The 16,561-nt window shown below is 44.1% G+C and overlaps 1 protein-coding gene across 1 annotated transcript in view; it reads left to right on the top strand.

Moving 5' to 3' along the window:
• The first annotated feature begins 9,498 nt into the window (after window positions 1-9,498).
• The window catches only part of LOC147706664 (CD5 antigen-like), a 249,046-nt gene continuing 241,983 nt past the window's right edge, over window positions 9,499-16,561 (top strand). The window contains exon 1 of the mRNA XM_086925812.1: window positions 9,499-9,562. Coding sequence (XP_086781938.1) covers window positions 9,499-9,562 — 64 coding nt within the window. The remainder of the gene's footprint in view (window positions 9,563-16,561) is intronic.

Genomic DNA, 16,561 nt, shown 5'->3' with positions numbered 1-16,561 from the left:
CAACGTTTTTCAACAACAGCATCAAATAATAAAAGCTTCAAAGTTTTTCAACAAAAACATCAAATAATAACTTCAACATCTGAAAGTTTTTTCAGCAGAGACATCAACTATTAACTTCAACATTTCAAGGTTTTCAACAAAAACAGCAGAAATAACTTCAAATAAATACGATGCAATTTCAACAATTGAACTTACAGCTACTGGCTATTTCATTAACTGTGATACGTTTTCCATGGCTCCACGTGAACAGGAAGAGACAGCCAGCCCAAAAACAAACAAACATGCAAGTACGAACTAATGAACCTTTTCATTACCAAAAGATACAGACCTCGCTTCACCATGAGTAGAACTATGGAGTATTTCTGGGTTCATCTTTTTCCGTTCTGGCTTTGCTTAGAGCTAGCTTTTAGTATGACTCTTAGTGGACACTGTCTACACCACAGGATCAACATAAAACTGAAGCCACGTCCATTTTCAATTCAAATGCAAAAGAGACTTATAAATGTATTCGACCCGAACAAACCTTTATATTCTAAATGATGTACTTAATCATCCCGTTTTTAATTCTGATTAATGTAGTTTGAATTTTCATTCTTTTTCATTTATTTTTTATCATGCATTCAGTGATGTAATTACCTTCAGTACATTTTTCCGAAAACTGGGTAACTGATACAGGGTATAAAATGCTGTCTGTTTTAAGAATAATTGCTACATTTTCAGATCATGAAATGTTAGAGATTTATTCATATGGCAACGCTTTATACCTGTTACCTTCATAAAGGTTATCAACTCATACAGAATTGAAATGCATCTAGAAATGTGGTTGTTCAAGCACCAGTAGGAACGTTGCCAAACACCACCATAGATACATCAGCAGGGGAAACATTAGATGCTATTTACAACACAACAGGGCAGACCCAGCTAGGAAAATATGGGTGGTTTGGCCTTTTGACACAAATACCTGTCACAGAAATGATTCCTGAACGTCACCAAGGGACTCAGTATACATAGGCCAGGCCTATGTTATGTACAGATAACATCCAGAGGTAGTGAAATCCTACAGTGTAGGGAAGCTGTGCCTTTTTTTAAAAAAGCCCCAAAACTGACAGTAGTAAAAACGAAAGTTTTCTTTGTAAAATTCAATGCTTAAGGCAATCTGAAAAAATATTTTTGTCTTTTTTGCAAAATAGCACTCTTAAATACAGACTTAAATACAGACTGCCCATTTTTCCTTTTTGATAAATTCGGTCTCTCACATACAAGCAGTGTGACACACCTTGGGAATACCTCGAACAGGAACTATGCCTCTCATGGTTTCTAATTTAAAAGACCAGTCTGACAAGACTGCAACTTACCTGTTCTTGCAATAGAGAATGTGCATCTGTCTGACACTTCCAAAGTAAAACGCCAGCGGCAATTACCTCCATGCAGGGTCTGCTGAAGTCCAATGCTTGGCTGTGTCCCAAGCGTATTCCCATCAAACCAAAGCATTCCTTGCAAATCCAGTGGGTGCCTGGTGCTTCATTTAGCAACACCAAGGTATGGATTGAGACCTCATCAGCGAATATGGCTGAAGGTGAGGTACGAGTAAATCCAGGCACACAGGTACAATCTTCAGCACCGGCTGCCTCAGAACAAGCAACACGCAGCACTGTCTTTCTGTGCTTTCACAACGACTATGCGAGGTATTAAAAAGGTCTGTTCACTGCAGCAAATGGCTACAAGAAATGTTGTAACTACCAGCACTTTTTATCTCTAGTTCTTCAAAACATGTCCTGAAACACATTTTTTCTGTTATTGTTTCACCGAGTGCTCGGAGCCTTCCCTCTAAATTGACTTTTTTAAAGAAAGCATCGTCTTCTGAAAAAAGCATGAAAGAGTTTTCAATTTTATAAACAGAAACTTTTATAAGTAACTACTTACTCTAAAGAGTATATATATATTTTTAATGACACTATAGATTTTTCCTGTCTCCACAGAGTCTATAATAATTTTACATATTTTAACTCATAAAACCCTCTCATGCAAACTACCTGCCAATTATATGCAAATGCCTATTTTAGTCACGTGGTTTGCTTTAAATGGTTTATTAACTCTTGTCCACAGAGTGGAGTGGGTGTCATGAGTGAAATTGAGGCCCTACATAGGTACCCTGTCTCAGTATAATAAGCAACAGAGAGGATGTCCCCTTATCTGAACACTCTGTGCTCTGTGCGCAGAAGACGCTCCATCCTAAATACGTAATCTCCATGTCCAACAGTGACTAACCTATGTCACAATAAATTCTTGTAACTTCCTCTGACACATCTTCCTGTGAGACATCTTCCTCTGACCACCATACGTCAATCCAAAGACACCGATCAAGTATAAGTATACCTCCCTTTGCCCAAGCAAACCAGAGGAGACAGAGACTTCCAGGCCGACACTCTGCCCGAGGCGCTGCAACCTGCGTCATGCCACAGCTCCAGCTGGCAGAGGTCCATCACCCATCTGTGGGTGTTCAGCTCGAGATCAGGATGAAGTCCCACTAAGGTAGTGGGGTTAGACTAACTCCTAGGGGGATTATTGGCTCTCTAAAGACCTATTCTAACAACAAGGGGGGACAGATAGAGGACAATATTTACCGGGGTCCAATGTACGTGTCTTACAACTAGATATTAAAAGCGTGTACAGAGTTCCCCACACAAAGTGGAGTAAAATGAGGGAGTGACTCTCTCTCTGAAAAATGTTGGTCGTGCAGCAGGGAATAAGGTAATCCCTTGACGGAATTAAGGATGCCTCACACAATTAAAAGGCTGGACGACTGTTGCCATCCTACCCAATGATTGTATCGTGTCATCATTGGCCTCCCGCTCCAGCGACAGGCTGGCGGTGCAATGCCTGCCGGGTAGCACTGGGTGCTACTCTTTAGCGGAGTTATTTTATTCCTAGGCCAATAGATGCGTGTGTGTGAGGGGCCTAAAGAGTGCAGTAGTGAGCGTGAGTGAAGAGTTAAAAGAGGTCAGTAGAGTCCATTAAGAAAACTTTAATGATATGGCTCACTGTCTCGTTAAAATTGGTGAAGGGAGGGGTACCGAAGCACAAAGAGTAAGGTAATTTGGCCTCGATCAACCCTCGCCTATGGTGCGGTCAACATGTTTCATGCCACTCGGGCAATTCTTCAGGACCTAAGTAAGCTCATCAACTTGCAGGGAATTTCAAACCGTTAGAAAGAAATTACGTATACAACCTGCATGATATGGCAGGAAGGAATCCTACGTGAGTTCCCGCCCCTTAATCCCTGGTAGACGGTCCCCACAGACTGTCCTTGTGGGGCCTGAGCTGTAAGGTAGTTACCTTATTCGCTCGAGGCACTAGGCTTGTCAGCACCTACCCCTACCACAGCGGCGAGATCGCAGGACAGCCGGTCCTGCGATCTCGCCGCTGTGGTAGGGGTAGTATTCCTTCCTGCCATATCATGCAGGTTGTATACGTAATTTCTTTCTAACGGTTTGAAATTCCCTGCAAGTTGATGAGCTTAGGTACATCTAGTTAGGCATCATAGGAGTATAGGCTTTATCCTAACGCATTCTGTATTTCATGTATTTGTTCATTACTATTGCAAAATGGTATAACTATACAAAGCTTTTTTATTTAACTGCACTGCTGGCCATAATTCTCTGCTTCTGTCCAACAGTTGTCGCAGCATATATAACCAGTACTAGAAGAACAACTGTGCAATAAATGTTATTGTAAACACACCCGACTGTTTCTTCTATGTATTTCTCCGAGATGAGTGACTGAATGAAAAGTAGTATATTGTTTCCATGATCCTGAGGGATGTGGGTTTTATGTTATGTGGTTGCCGGAAGCTATTCCCTTCTTGTCTTCAAGAAGTTTCTAGTGGCCTCTGAGCTAGCTGGTATACAGTAATTAAGTTTAATATACATAATAGGGGCATACAGACCTCAGTCCTATGCCAAGCCTATCGTGCATGTTATTCCAATGCGCAGAACCTATAAGGGAAATAGGAACTACACTACAGTGTTTGTAGAGTGCCTACAATTGGTTGCTTCTCTGTCACTCCTGGATTAGCTCCAAAAATCCTCCTTGGTGGTGTAACCAAGCCCCCAAATGATTTGGCATTTCTGACGCTACTGAGTGAACTCCATATACGACCCCGAACAGATGTCTGCAACACTTGTGCTTATGCACAGCGACAGTCAGTGCACTGTGCCCCGTCACATCATCAAACTTCACACACCTCAATAACATGTACCACATAATTCAAACCCAAATGGCTCTAATAATCAGGCGCTCTGAAGAGGGCCCATGTATACGATAGAAAGTGGAGCCGTTGACAAACGCGCCAAGAGAAGAAGGCACCATATAAATCATCAATTGGACCATCTTAGGAAGGGCATTAGGACACAAAAGAGGTATGGAGAGCGATATAGACTCAGACCGGAATAAATGTCATTGTCAACTAACCGTGAGCATGTATAGGGCATCCTATAGTTATTCTAATAAAAGTAATGCTGCACTGACATCTTTAATATAGCATTAATGTAAGTCTGGATGGAGTCAGGAATGGAGCTAAGCGTGAGCCACACTGAAAATCAACAGGGACAGTTGAGGCAGGGGTCCGTTCTCATCCAAAGTAATAAAGCCTTAGCTCATCCTTCAAAATATGTAGTTGTTTTGGTGGCTTCAATGGCAAGCCTCTGTTCTGTGAGTGTGTGTGTGTGTGTGTATGTGTTGGTGTGTGTGCATGTGTGTGTCTTAGTGTGTTCGTGCCAAAGATGATTTTTCCCTAAACACTGAGCCTAGGTAGGTAATGCTTTGATGGGATCCAAATAGTGGAAAACATGAAGGAGGGTGGAGTTAATGTCAGTCTTTAAGCTACAAATGATTGAATTAAATTGGGAGATGATTGGACACTGGAGGGCGGCAGATCCCTCCCCTCATGCAGGCTCAGGTATATAGGGGCCGTCTGCTTCAAATTAAAGTTTAAATTAAACTTTAGAGCATCCCGCCATCACATCATTTGAGTGCCGTACAGACCTGTGCAGCCCCGGAGAGTGAGTATTATGTTTCTCAATCCCATAAGACAAGACGGAACTGGGAGAGATTAGAGCGCCAACTCCAGGCAGGGAATGAGTCTCACCTTGAGGAAGAGATTAAAATGGTCAGAATGTGACATGTTCCACAGTATGAGGAAGAAATGAACATGTCAGATATGAATGGAGATTTCCAACAATTAATATGGAGTATTTAACTCCACAAGAAAGATATGGCAGATGGCAGCTCTGGAGATAATGAGGGAGACTAGAGACAGTGCTTATGGGATAAATCAGATTAGGAAAAGGGGGTATGGGGTACAAGAGACTAAAGGCAGCCAGAATGGGGTATGTAACTTGATAAGAAAGAGAGGGAGAGAGGGTAGCATTGAAGGTTGTGCAGGAAAATAGACACAGTGAGTATGATATACAAGAGATTTGAGACAATGAGTCTCAACGGGGAGATTGGAGAGAGGGAGTATGGGATCTGGGAGATGAGAGAGTGAGAGTGGGATCTGGGAGATTAGAGACAGTGAGTAAGGGATCCAGAAGATTATAGACAGTTAGTATGGAACACAGGATCACAGAGAGTGAGTATGGGGTACAAGAGATTAAAGGCAGCTAGAATAGGGTATTTAACTTGATAAGAAAGAGAGGGTAGAATTGAAGGTAGTGCAGGAAAATAGAGACAGTGAGTATGAGATCCAAGAGACTAGAAACGGTAAGTGTGGGATCTGGGAGATTAGAGGCAGTGAGTACAGAATACAGGATTACAGTATTGGGTACAGGAGATTAGGAAAAGTGAGTTTGGGGTACAAGAGATTAAATGCAGTGACAATGGAGTGCAAGTGATTAGAGAAAGTGAGTATGTGGTATTTAACTAGTTAAGAATGAGAGGGTAGCATTGAAGCTGGTGCAAGAGAATAGAGACAGTGAGTATGGGATCTGGGAGGTTAGAGACAGTGAGTAAGGAAACTGGGAGATTATAGACAGTGAGAATGGGGTACAGGATTACAGACAGTGAGAATGGGGAAATGAGATGTGAGACGGTGAGTATTGGGTGTGAGAGATTAGGAAAAATGGGTATGGGTAACAAGAGATTAAAAACAGTGAGTATGGGATATTTAACTCAATAAGAAAGAAAGGGTAACATTGAAGGTAGTGCAGTGCAATTGAGACAGTGAGTATGAAATACAAGAGATTAGAGACAGTGAGTATGAGATCTGATAGACTAGATACAGTGAGACTGGAAAACTGGATATTAGACACAGTAAGTATGGGATCTGGGAGATTAGAGACAGTAGTGTGAGGTACAGGATATTAAAGGGAGTAAGTATAGGATCCGGCAGAGTAGAGACAGTGAGTATGGGGTATTGAGCTCAATAGGAAAGAGAGGGTAGCTGGGAAGACAATCATGTGTAACGAAGGCCAACAATGAAGATTGGTGAAGCACCTTGAAGAACTGGCAACCAGCCCATGCCACAGTCTCCACCAGATATAGGGCCAGCTAACAAGGACTTGCCAATTGACTGCAGCAGACCAACCAAGGAAGAAATACGGCAAGAGGGTGCATAATTATGACTACATAATTCCCTGCCTAATTCCCTTTTATAGGAGAGATTGTCTCCGTTAACAACAAAAAAGGGTAATATCCATTAAGATGCCTATTTATTTAATTAGGCAAGACCGAAGTGCATCATACAATATAAAGTGCATTGCGTAATGGTAGATGTGTTGTGTACCTTAAGCTGCCTTTCCGATTTGATGCTCTCTCCCTGTTCTTCTTTGATATCCCTTTTGCCATAATTACAGTGTTTATCGTCCCAGTAAGTCTGGCTTTGTTCAACCCCATCCAGTTTTTTCAAAATTAAAGAACATGAGTTTGAACTCTCCTTTTGTGGGGGTTTGCTTCACCCCCACACCCTTGAATTACCCATCATCCCCTTGGTGAAGGATTGCCTGTGCTTTCCTCCCTACCCCAACTTTGACTAGATGCCATTGTGTTGCACCCCTTCTGCTTTCAACCTCGCACTTTTCCAGAATTGGATTCCAGAGTGTCCCTCCTCTCTGCAAAAATCTAGCGTGGTATATAAGGTCTAAACTGCTACCAATTTTAGAATTCTAATTAGACAATTACATAGGAAGTGATCTAGTATCAGAAAATCAAAGGAATTGGCCCTTTGCTAAGACTTTAAGTTTGTCTTGTTGGGCTATCGATGTCTGGCACCCTTAAATAAATCAATCATTTTCACAAATTCTCTTCATTGCCATGCAGTTACTGCTGACACATGAGAAAAGATGTTAGAGTGGAATACTTCTGGAGTTGAAAAAGTTCTCTTTGCTTTGGCCATGCTTAATATAGAATCCTTAATGCGATAGTATGCAAAATCCCAAAGTATCGTGCAGGGGGATTTTGCATTTGCATGTCTGTGAGCTCTAGTAATTGATAAACCCCCATCCAGGTCTGCCATAGTTTTTATCAAAGGTGACTCGTCCATTTCATTACTCGAGTGACCTCACAACCCGTCGGAATGCCCACCAATCACAGGTTAGAGCTTCTATTATAGTTCTCTAAAGCCTGTATCTTGTTCTCGATCTGATGTTTGCTTTTCTCCAGTTGGATTAGTTGCTGCATACTGGCCACCTTATCCTCTAAATCTGAAATATGATTCTCAGCCTCTTTCAACCTTATCGGGGTGAAGGATATCATTTCCTCCAATTTTGACAGTCGTTATGGAGCGGTGTTGCTATTTCTTGTGCTTGTGATGCGTTCAAGTCCCTGTTTTCTCTCAGTATGGAAGCTAGCATGCTTTTCACCGATTTTCCACCATCTTCTATCTCTGCTGATTCTTATGTTAGGCTTTTGTCCTGTATACTCACTCCTATCTCTAGGGAGGACACATGTGTACCTTTGAAACCTTTATACTTCGAAGAAGTGGAGGTTGTAAGCCGGCTAATTTGAATGCAAGCGGCCTTGAAAGGGGACTAGTTATTCTGGTGGTTACTGCGGGCTGCGCCTGAACTCGGGCCGGGGTCTGGGTCTGGACTAGAGTAAGGGACTCATTTATGAGGTTTTGCCGTAGGGAGGTGCAGCAGGCCTTTTTGATACGCTTATGGTAAGAGTCTTTTCCTCTGTCTGTATGTGCTGCAGAATGCAGCCCACATAGAAAAATGAAAAATGAGGAGAGTCAAGATATTTCTCCTCGTTGTGCCTCCCTTACTCCTCCCTTGGGGAGGCGGATGCTTTTGGCGCTGCCTCAGATTTACGATTTCTCGTAAATCTGGGACTGTGTCAAAAGGTCATGGATGTTGCTGGGAACGCCCACAGCAACATCCATTGCACGCCCCTTTAACGCAGAACATTGCGTTAAAGGGACTGATATTGATCAGGCAGCTTTAGGACAAAAAAAGTGGCACCACGGAACGTCACAAAAAGTGATGTTCCGGAGGTGCAAAGAGTCTCATAAATGAGGCCCTAAATGTTTGAGCGGCCGTTAAGGTTTCAGATGCGTGGTACTCGGCAGGACTGCTCCTGTTCCAAAAGCATGGCCCACTAATCTAACAGGAAATGAGCTCGACCTGCCCGACTCCTCGATGCGGCGCTCTCACCTTGTTCGGGTTGGGGCAGCACAATTCAGATGTCCAGCAGCCGTCCAGCAACGCTGCAGCAGCTGCCCAGCAGCAATCCAGCAGCAGCCCAGCAGCCCAGAGTTCCTGCCACTTTATAGCCTCTTACAGGGACTCCTATCATCTTATTCTGTTTTATATTAGTGGTTTCGAGACAGCTACATCAGTAATGCTCTTTTGATGATCAGCTTGCCTCGCCCGCTTAGGTCCCTTGTATCTTCCACATTGGTCTTCCTCACCGGCCTGTACCCAGCTTTCTTCTCCCCCTTCAAGGACTTGGGAACTAAAAAAAATCTCCTCTTGGTATGTCTCTGTAATGGCAGCTGTAGCGTTTGGCTGCCGGCTTCTGGCTTCTAGGGGGTGGTGTGGGAGCTAGGGGGCACTAATGGCAGAGTGCATGGGAAAAGTCTGCTGTCATTGCCCCATGATGGATTGACTCCATGGGCTCTAAGATCTGAGCCAGACCCTTGTCTCCAACCCACACATAGAATTAAAGTGCTGAGACTGATCTCACATAGTGCGAACCCCACAGCACGGGCACTCTTGTCTGTGATGATCCTGGGGCACGGGCTCATGTGTGAGTCATTACCCCCTCCTAGACTGGGTCTCCTCTCATATACCCCACAGCACTAGACACTCTCGCCATCACCCTATGTGTCCAGGTCACTAGGATTGCACTAGGGCAGAAAAGGAGACATTTTACCCTTTAGATGAAAAATAACCAAAAGTATGCAATCTATGATGTAATCATTTGAGAGTAGCTAAGGAACAAGTGCAACTGTGACATTCTGAATAATATTGACAGCGTGTACCCTCTCTTTCAGACCTTCAAATGTGGGGGCACATTGTGTTCCTGTTACTTGCCCTGAGGGTGTCCGCGTTCTGTCCTGATTGTGGTGAGTGCTGTTTGTCTAAATGGTTAATGACACTGTCTGATGATATTGAGTTTTGTGCAGCAAAAGCATTTGGAACCATGTGTCCCCTCCAGAGCACCAGAAAAAGCAGAAAGAGTGCTTGACGGCTTGGGAACAGAAAAGTGCAACTGCGGGTGTGACAAATTATTGCATAGCGACTTTGTTCAACAACATATTATGTACCACAGTTAAGCCTTGTTAGAACTGGCATCTTTGGCATGGTTTTCCCTGTCTTTTTGGCCTCTACCTCCTGTATTTTTGATGTTGTGCTGGTCTCCTCTGGTCCCCACTGACCAGGCCTAATCCTTCCCTTTTTGTGCACATTAGTCACACTATGGAAGGCCCAAGGTACCCCCCTGGGCAGGGTGCAGTGTATGTAAAAGGTAGAGCATGTACTAGTGCAGGTGACATGCTCTGGTAGTGAATTACAGCCATTTTCGTTTTTCACTATTGTAAGGTTATCTTGCTCCATAAGTTAACAAGGGGGATGCTGGCTACAGTGGTTACCAGCATTTCTTCCCATAGAACAAGATAGGACATAAGAGTCTAGTATCCCTGAACTCAGAATTTAACAACACATCTTTTAGGAAAGGTTGTTTCTGAATCATGTGTTTGAGAACAGCACTTTTAGAAAGTTGCTGTTCTCTTGTATGACCTTCCTGTGTGCCTTGGCCTGTTTGTGCATTGACTGTCTGGTTTGAGAGTGACAGGGGCTGGGGATTCCCCAGGAGGCTGGCTGAGTCAGCCCTAGGCTGAATGACTGCATTTTCAACTTGAGTGGTGGGAGGAGATAGCACCTGGGCCTGAATAGGGTTGTGCCTACCTTCCACAATGCTGGCTCCACCTCCTGCCGGGTGGCTGACAACCCTGCCCCTCACTCTGAAAGAAAGGAAGAAGCCAGGAAAACAAAGTGCTCAAGAAACACCCAGAACTGGTTCAGACCGGGCTCAGGGTCCACATGCACAAAGAGAACAAAGACTTTTAGGGGTATAAGTACAGGACCCCTGACAACAGAAAATTAGATCATCCTGGAATCAAGAAGGAAACTCTCCCAAGGAGAAACCTGGAAGACTGAAGAGGGAAGATTGTCCAGCTGTTGCTCTTCTGCATTGCCCTGTGTTGCTTTGCTGCCAAGGAGAGGGGAAGGACTTGTCTTTGTGCTGTGTCCCCTTGCTTGAAGGAATCTCCAAGGGCCTGAGAAGAGCTGGCTCCCTGTTCTGAAGTCCCAGGAACAAAAGGACTTCACCCCCAGTTTCCCCTGAGCTCTACTGAGAAAGTTCTGTCCTTCCTGGAGTGCGTGACCCATGTGCGGTGCCTCTGGAAGTTGTACCTGTGCTGGGAAGCTGGAAACCAAGATTTGAGAGACTTTGCTACAGAAAAGTTATCGCATCGCTCGCTGCGGAGCGCATCCCCGACAGTGCGAGGAAATTCCTGCCGCTACGAAGGTCGAGATCGCCGCAGAGCCTGTTGCCATTGCCAGAGCCGTTGCATCCTTTGTTTGTGGGACGCACCCGATCGGTGCGGGAAGCCTAACATTGCTGCGAGTGTCCTTGCAGAGCCTGTCGTCGCTGGATGAGATCTCCGCACCGCCTGCTTGCGGACCGCATCACGTCACTGTGAGAGTCATCGCCAAAGCCATCACATCGAGGAGCTGCGAGAGAGAAGATCACCGCTGGTCCGCGCATCATCGCCCAGGAGATCGTCGCAACTCCAAAGATCATCGCATCGTGCCTTTGCAAGAACAAACTTCCTACGGAACCTACGCACTGGAATCCATACAAGTGGCCGTCCTCTCCATACACACCGGATTCGTCGCAACACGCCCGCTGCTGCAGCGGGGCGTCGCATCGCCTCCCCAGGGTCTCAGGAGCAACGCATTGCTTGTTTTTCACCGCACCAGCTTCTGCTTTTGGAACTTTGTGGCAACTAAAGGTACTGTGTCTGAAACGTGACGCAACTGTGAACTTTTCACGCAACTGTGGATTATTTTATCGCAACCTAAAGAACTTTTTATTGCAACCTTAAGTACTCTTTTGAAACCATATTCTTGAACTATGTATGTTGGATTTTTGTCGTTTTGGTCTTGTGTAGTTTAGATTAAATACCTTTATTTTTCTAAACTGTATTGGAGTCAGTTTGTGGTGTTTTCACTGTGTTACTGTGAGTGTTGGTACAAATACTTTACACATTGCCTTCTGATTAGCCTTGACTGCTAATGCCAAGCTACCTAGAGGGTGAGCAGGGGTTATCTCAGAGGGTTTCCTCCTTGCCCTGACTAGAAGCAAGGGTTCCTATTTGGACAGTGGTAGCTACCTCTACCAACTAGAGACCCCCAGTTCTATCAAGCCTAATATTACATTATGTAGGCACGTGCCAAGGGAAATAAACACATGAATATATACCAATTTAAATGTATATGTGAGTGTATAAATCCATTGTTACTTGCATTAGTTTGTGGGACTACAATCTCCAAAATCAATGATTATGTTATTACATAGACCAGTGCGTTGGTCGGAGGTGGGTCTCCTTAGTTTAGTGCTAGAATAAGTAGATTCAAGTTAAATAGATAAGTACGAGTTTCTTCTATTTTACCTCATTTTGCCTCATATGATAGTTTGCTTATGCGATTCACCAAATGTTTGCTTACCCCCCTCTTTTTATTTCATAGGCAACTCCTTATTTACACTCTCTATATATATTTCCCTTTATTTGAATATTGGTGCTATCTGAGACATTACTTAGAAAGTGGAGGGGACCCAGAAATTAGCCAAAAATACATGTTTAAAGGGGGAACAATTGCTGCAGAAGAAAGCATCTGGTTTTCCCCTGCAAATCGTATAAACAAAGGGTTTGTGGTGCTGAAATCACCATCTTCCCAGTTTTGAGGGACAGGCAGACCTTTGTCAGAAAAGCATTATTTTACACAGTTTCGTATTTTACTGAGAAATAGCCTATTTTTGCTACTGTTTGTGCTTTCAGCCTCTTTCCAGTTAATGGTAGAAATAGGTGTGAAAGCTATGATGGATCCAAGAAAGCGATACACTTCTGAAAAGTAGACATAATTATGAATTAAGCAAGGGATCATTTGTGTAGATCCTTCAAGATTGTTTTATAGAAACTAACAGTTGAAAATAAGAACAAGCATTTGCAATGCAATCGGTCTCGCCTTTGGGACCTTATATGTATTTAGCTATGCAGCACATTAGCCTCGAAGCTGAAACATCTACTGTCAAAATTTACTTTATTTGGTTTATCACAAACCATAAAGCATACAAGTACAAAAAATTCTGTTAAAATAACAACAGGTTAAAAGTTCATGTGGTTAAGATTTGTTTTTGCATTCATTTATTAAATACTTCCTCCCAGGCCTTATCTGTGGTCTGTTTCTATTTTTTGGAGCAAATTCTCTACAAAGTTCATGAATTTTACCCTGCAACATATTAGAATGTTTGAACCTGCTCCCATCCAACTGGTCACAGCTTGCCTGCAGGTGCGGATCTGTAGCATGTTAAAAATAGGTTTCAATAAATTCTTCCTTTTTTCTATGGAAGATTCACATGTGCACAGGAGGTGACACAAGGTCTCACTGTGGTAGTCACATAACCTACAACTTCGTCCCTGATGCGTGCCTTTCCATGAAACATCTACTGTTCTTTAACATGGAGGGAAAATAAGCACCAAACTGCATGACACATTTTGTAATCCCACTTGGTACACCCCGCCACCCCTCTGCCCTTCCTCACCTTGGTACAGCCCATTGCTGAATGTGTGAACATTCCACAGCTGACTCCAGCTGACTGGGAACCTGTGATGGTGTTGACATGGAATAAAGAAGACTCCTTATAATCTACTTTGTGCACCTCTTCTTTGTAATACCGGTGACGCAAAACCGTGTGGGGATGGTACACTATCACCCCCAGTACATACTCCATTTACAGCCAAGTAATTTTAAGAAGATTTCTACCTTACCTGATGCTGAAGGTTAAAATCAGACTTCAAGGCATCCTGCGACCGCCTGCCGAACTGTGAATCAGATCGACCTGCCTCGTTGTTGTCTTTTAAGTTGGAAGTGCACCTTCTCAAGGACAAAGTCATTCCAGCAGAGAGAGCAGTCTGCAGTGGAAGAGAAGCAAGAGAAACCAAGGTGGTGCCACTGTGTGAGTCGAGCGGCTTCCGCAGTCAATGCACAGTGTACCAACAGTAAACTGATGAGATGAGCAGTAACCCAGCAGTGCTGCATTGATCAGATGTTTGGGGGGGCATTTAGCTGTGTTTGTGGCCCTGGAGAGTGGTGAGGTGAATGACAGCCCCGGCCAGCGACCGCCTCTTTTAGAGGTCCGTAGAGGGGGAGGAGGACCCCCGTGTTGATGATCACTGCTCCGTTCCCTGCAAAGAGATGCCACAGCAAGAGCTGTGAAGAGCCATGGGGGAGTTGTGGAGCACGCGGGGCATTCCATCAGAAGCCCAGCGGGAACGGGTTTCCCATCAGCGAAGCTCCAGCTTCACTCTCTGGGGAGCGCGTCATCGCATGAGGCGGCGTTGACGGCACGTTTGATTTCCCCCAGAGAGCGACGTTGTGCCCGGGCAAGTGTGGATAATGAGTGGCAGGGGCATTGTTGTGTCGTCTGAGGCGGTGTGGGGGTTGTGTGGGGGCAGTCCCGAGGGTTCCATCGGTGGCCCAGCAGGAGCGGTGTTGCCTCCAGCTTTCCTTCCTGGAGCACGTCATCGCCTGAGGCAGTGTGAATGGGAGAGAGACCTCCTCTCAGCACAGCACCAGATATGTAACTCCTCCCTCACCCGTTACCGGAAAGTACAAGCCTGTTCCATCCCTCACTGACAGGCACAGCTCTCTTTCAACAAGCATTTGCAATGCAATCGGTCTTGCCTTTGAGACCTTACATGTATTTAGCTATGCAGCACATTATCCTGGGTGCTGAAAAATCGACAGTTTTTTAACATGTGGGGAACATAAGCACTAAACTGCGTTACACGCCAGGTATGGGAACACATGGAGAGAAATATTGCCTTTCAGCTGGAAATGGTATAGTCCAAAGCTCTGTTTTGATATAAAATCAGGGCCTTCGGTGGTCATATCACTGAAAGTAAAAGATTTGGATAAAAGTATTGTCCATGGGTGCTCGTGGAAGACAGTTTCTATGGACTGGAATCTAGAGAATGCTGAAGTGATTCTGGTATTTCACTGGCTCCCCATCTAGATGAGAAGACAGCTGAAGGGCCTCACACACACCAACAAAGCCCTCCACAACCTAGGACTTGCTTACATCAACCATCAACTGCAATGTCACCAACCCTCTATACACCTGCACTCCTCTTCATTCGCACTTGCACACAACCATTGCAGCTGAGGTGGTGGCTGCTTCTTTTCCTACATCACTGCCAAGACACCTCCAAGCTGCGTACAGCCCCCTCACTGGCAGACTTCAGAAACAGACCTAGACCTGGCTCTTTGATGAAATACAGCAGATTCACATTAAAATAGAACAAGATTTAAATTTCAGACCATTTTTGTTATGAATGCCATGTAGATAAGGAAAATGCTGGTTTGGGAAGGAAAGTAATGTTGATGAATGCACAAGCACACAATAACTGTGCCCAAGCACGTCAGACCATCATTGCATAGGACAGTATTACCTTGGTAGGTGGCGGCTTGACCCTTGGCATATCTTGGTAGCACTCAGGTTAAATCTAGAAGTAACTATATTAGACATGCATCTGCTTCCATAACTGCTGTCTTTTCATTCAACCTATACTTATTGCTCATTTCTGAACATTAACAATGTCACATCCTAGATGTAAAGTGACATCAGTTTGTTTTACATCATAAAATCAAGGGTAATATGATGTAATTTCCTGTGATGTTAATGGTGTGAAAAGCAAAAATAACAGATGATGGACAGAATGCTGAACCAATCAAACATTAACCCCCATACACAGATTTGGGTGGATCCATTGTTTTTTGCATGCCGTGCCATTCCAGTTTAGATGAGGGGTGGTACCCTGAAAACGGTCCCAGGATCATTGTCTCATAAGGAGGGAAGACCTGGCTTGGCAGTTCGGGCTCCACTGTTTCCATAAGACTGATTTGCATATGAGGGGGTCCAAACTGGGGTGGGGCATAGCGAGCAAAAGAACAATGAACTTAACCCAGTTCTGTGGATGAATCTTTAATTCATTCAGATTCCATCCATCATTTGATGACATGGCACAAATTGGTGTGAAAGGGGCATATGGTGTCATTTCCGTTAGCCCATGCTAAGAATGTGAATTATTTTTTTAATTATTATTATTATTATTATTATTATGCTGTTTTATAGCGCGCTCCATTACTGCCGGAGTATCCTGGCGCGAAATTAATAGGAGGTCAGGGCCACAAGAAAGCAATTCCATTGCTCAGTTTTGACCAAGACATGTCTTAAAGCGAAATTTAAATCAAACTGCAAACAAGCCTAGGGTGCTCCTCCACTCTCGTTTGTCTCCGTCGTTTTTGTGACTTTTTCCACATATCCTGTTAAACACAAAACCGAAGATAAAATACAAACAGTGGAACTGTTTAAGAGCTGCTAAGAGAACAAGTATTTATTTAACTTGTGGTTTTAGATAGTGTCATGTCTGTGCTTGAAGGCTTGTGCACTAATGCAGCATGACATTCAAAGTTTAGCAAAAGACACAGAAATGCCGTTCCCACCCTAAAACAGTCTGCGTTATTCTAGTGTAAGAACTCACTGCATCATCTTTTTATGCACACATTTGAATTCAAAATTAAGGCACTTGCTAAAGTTGAAAAATAAGTTGCATATGTGTAGAGAGCCACCCGGACTCTCTCATACTTTGTTGCCACCTTCCACGCATCCACGCATACCCCGGGGCGGGCTTGCGCCGGGGTATAAATAAAGAAAGAGGAAGACCGCTCGGGGTCTTTCCGGCTAACCCATACTGGCCGTGTGTACGTATATCATTGTG

This window comes from Lissotriton vulgaris, chromosome 6 (assembly GCF_964263255.1).
Source record: "Lissotriton vulgaris chromosome 6, aLisVul1.2, whole genome shotgun sequence".
NCBI lineage: Eukaryota > Metazoa > Chordata > Amphibia > Caudata > Salamandridae > Lissotriton > Lissotriton vulgaris.
The sequence above is the reverse complement of the archived record's forward strand: the minus strand, read 5'-3'. Positions and strand labels throughout refer to the sequence as shown.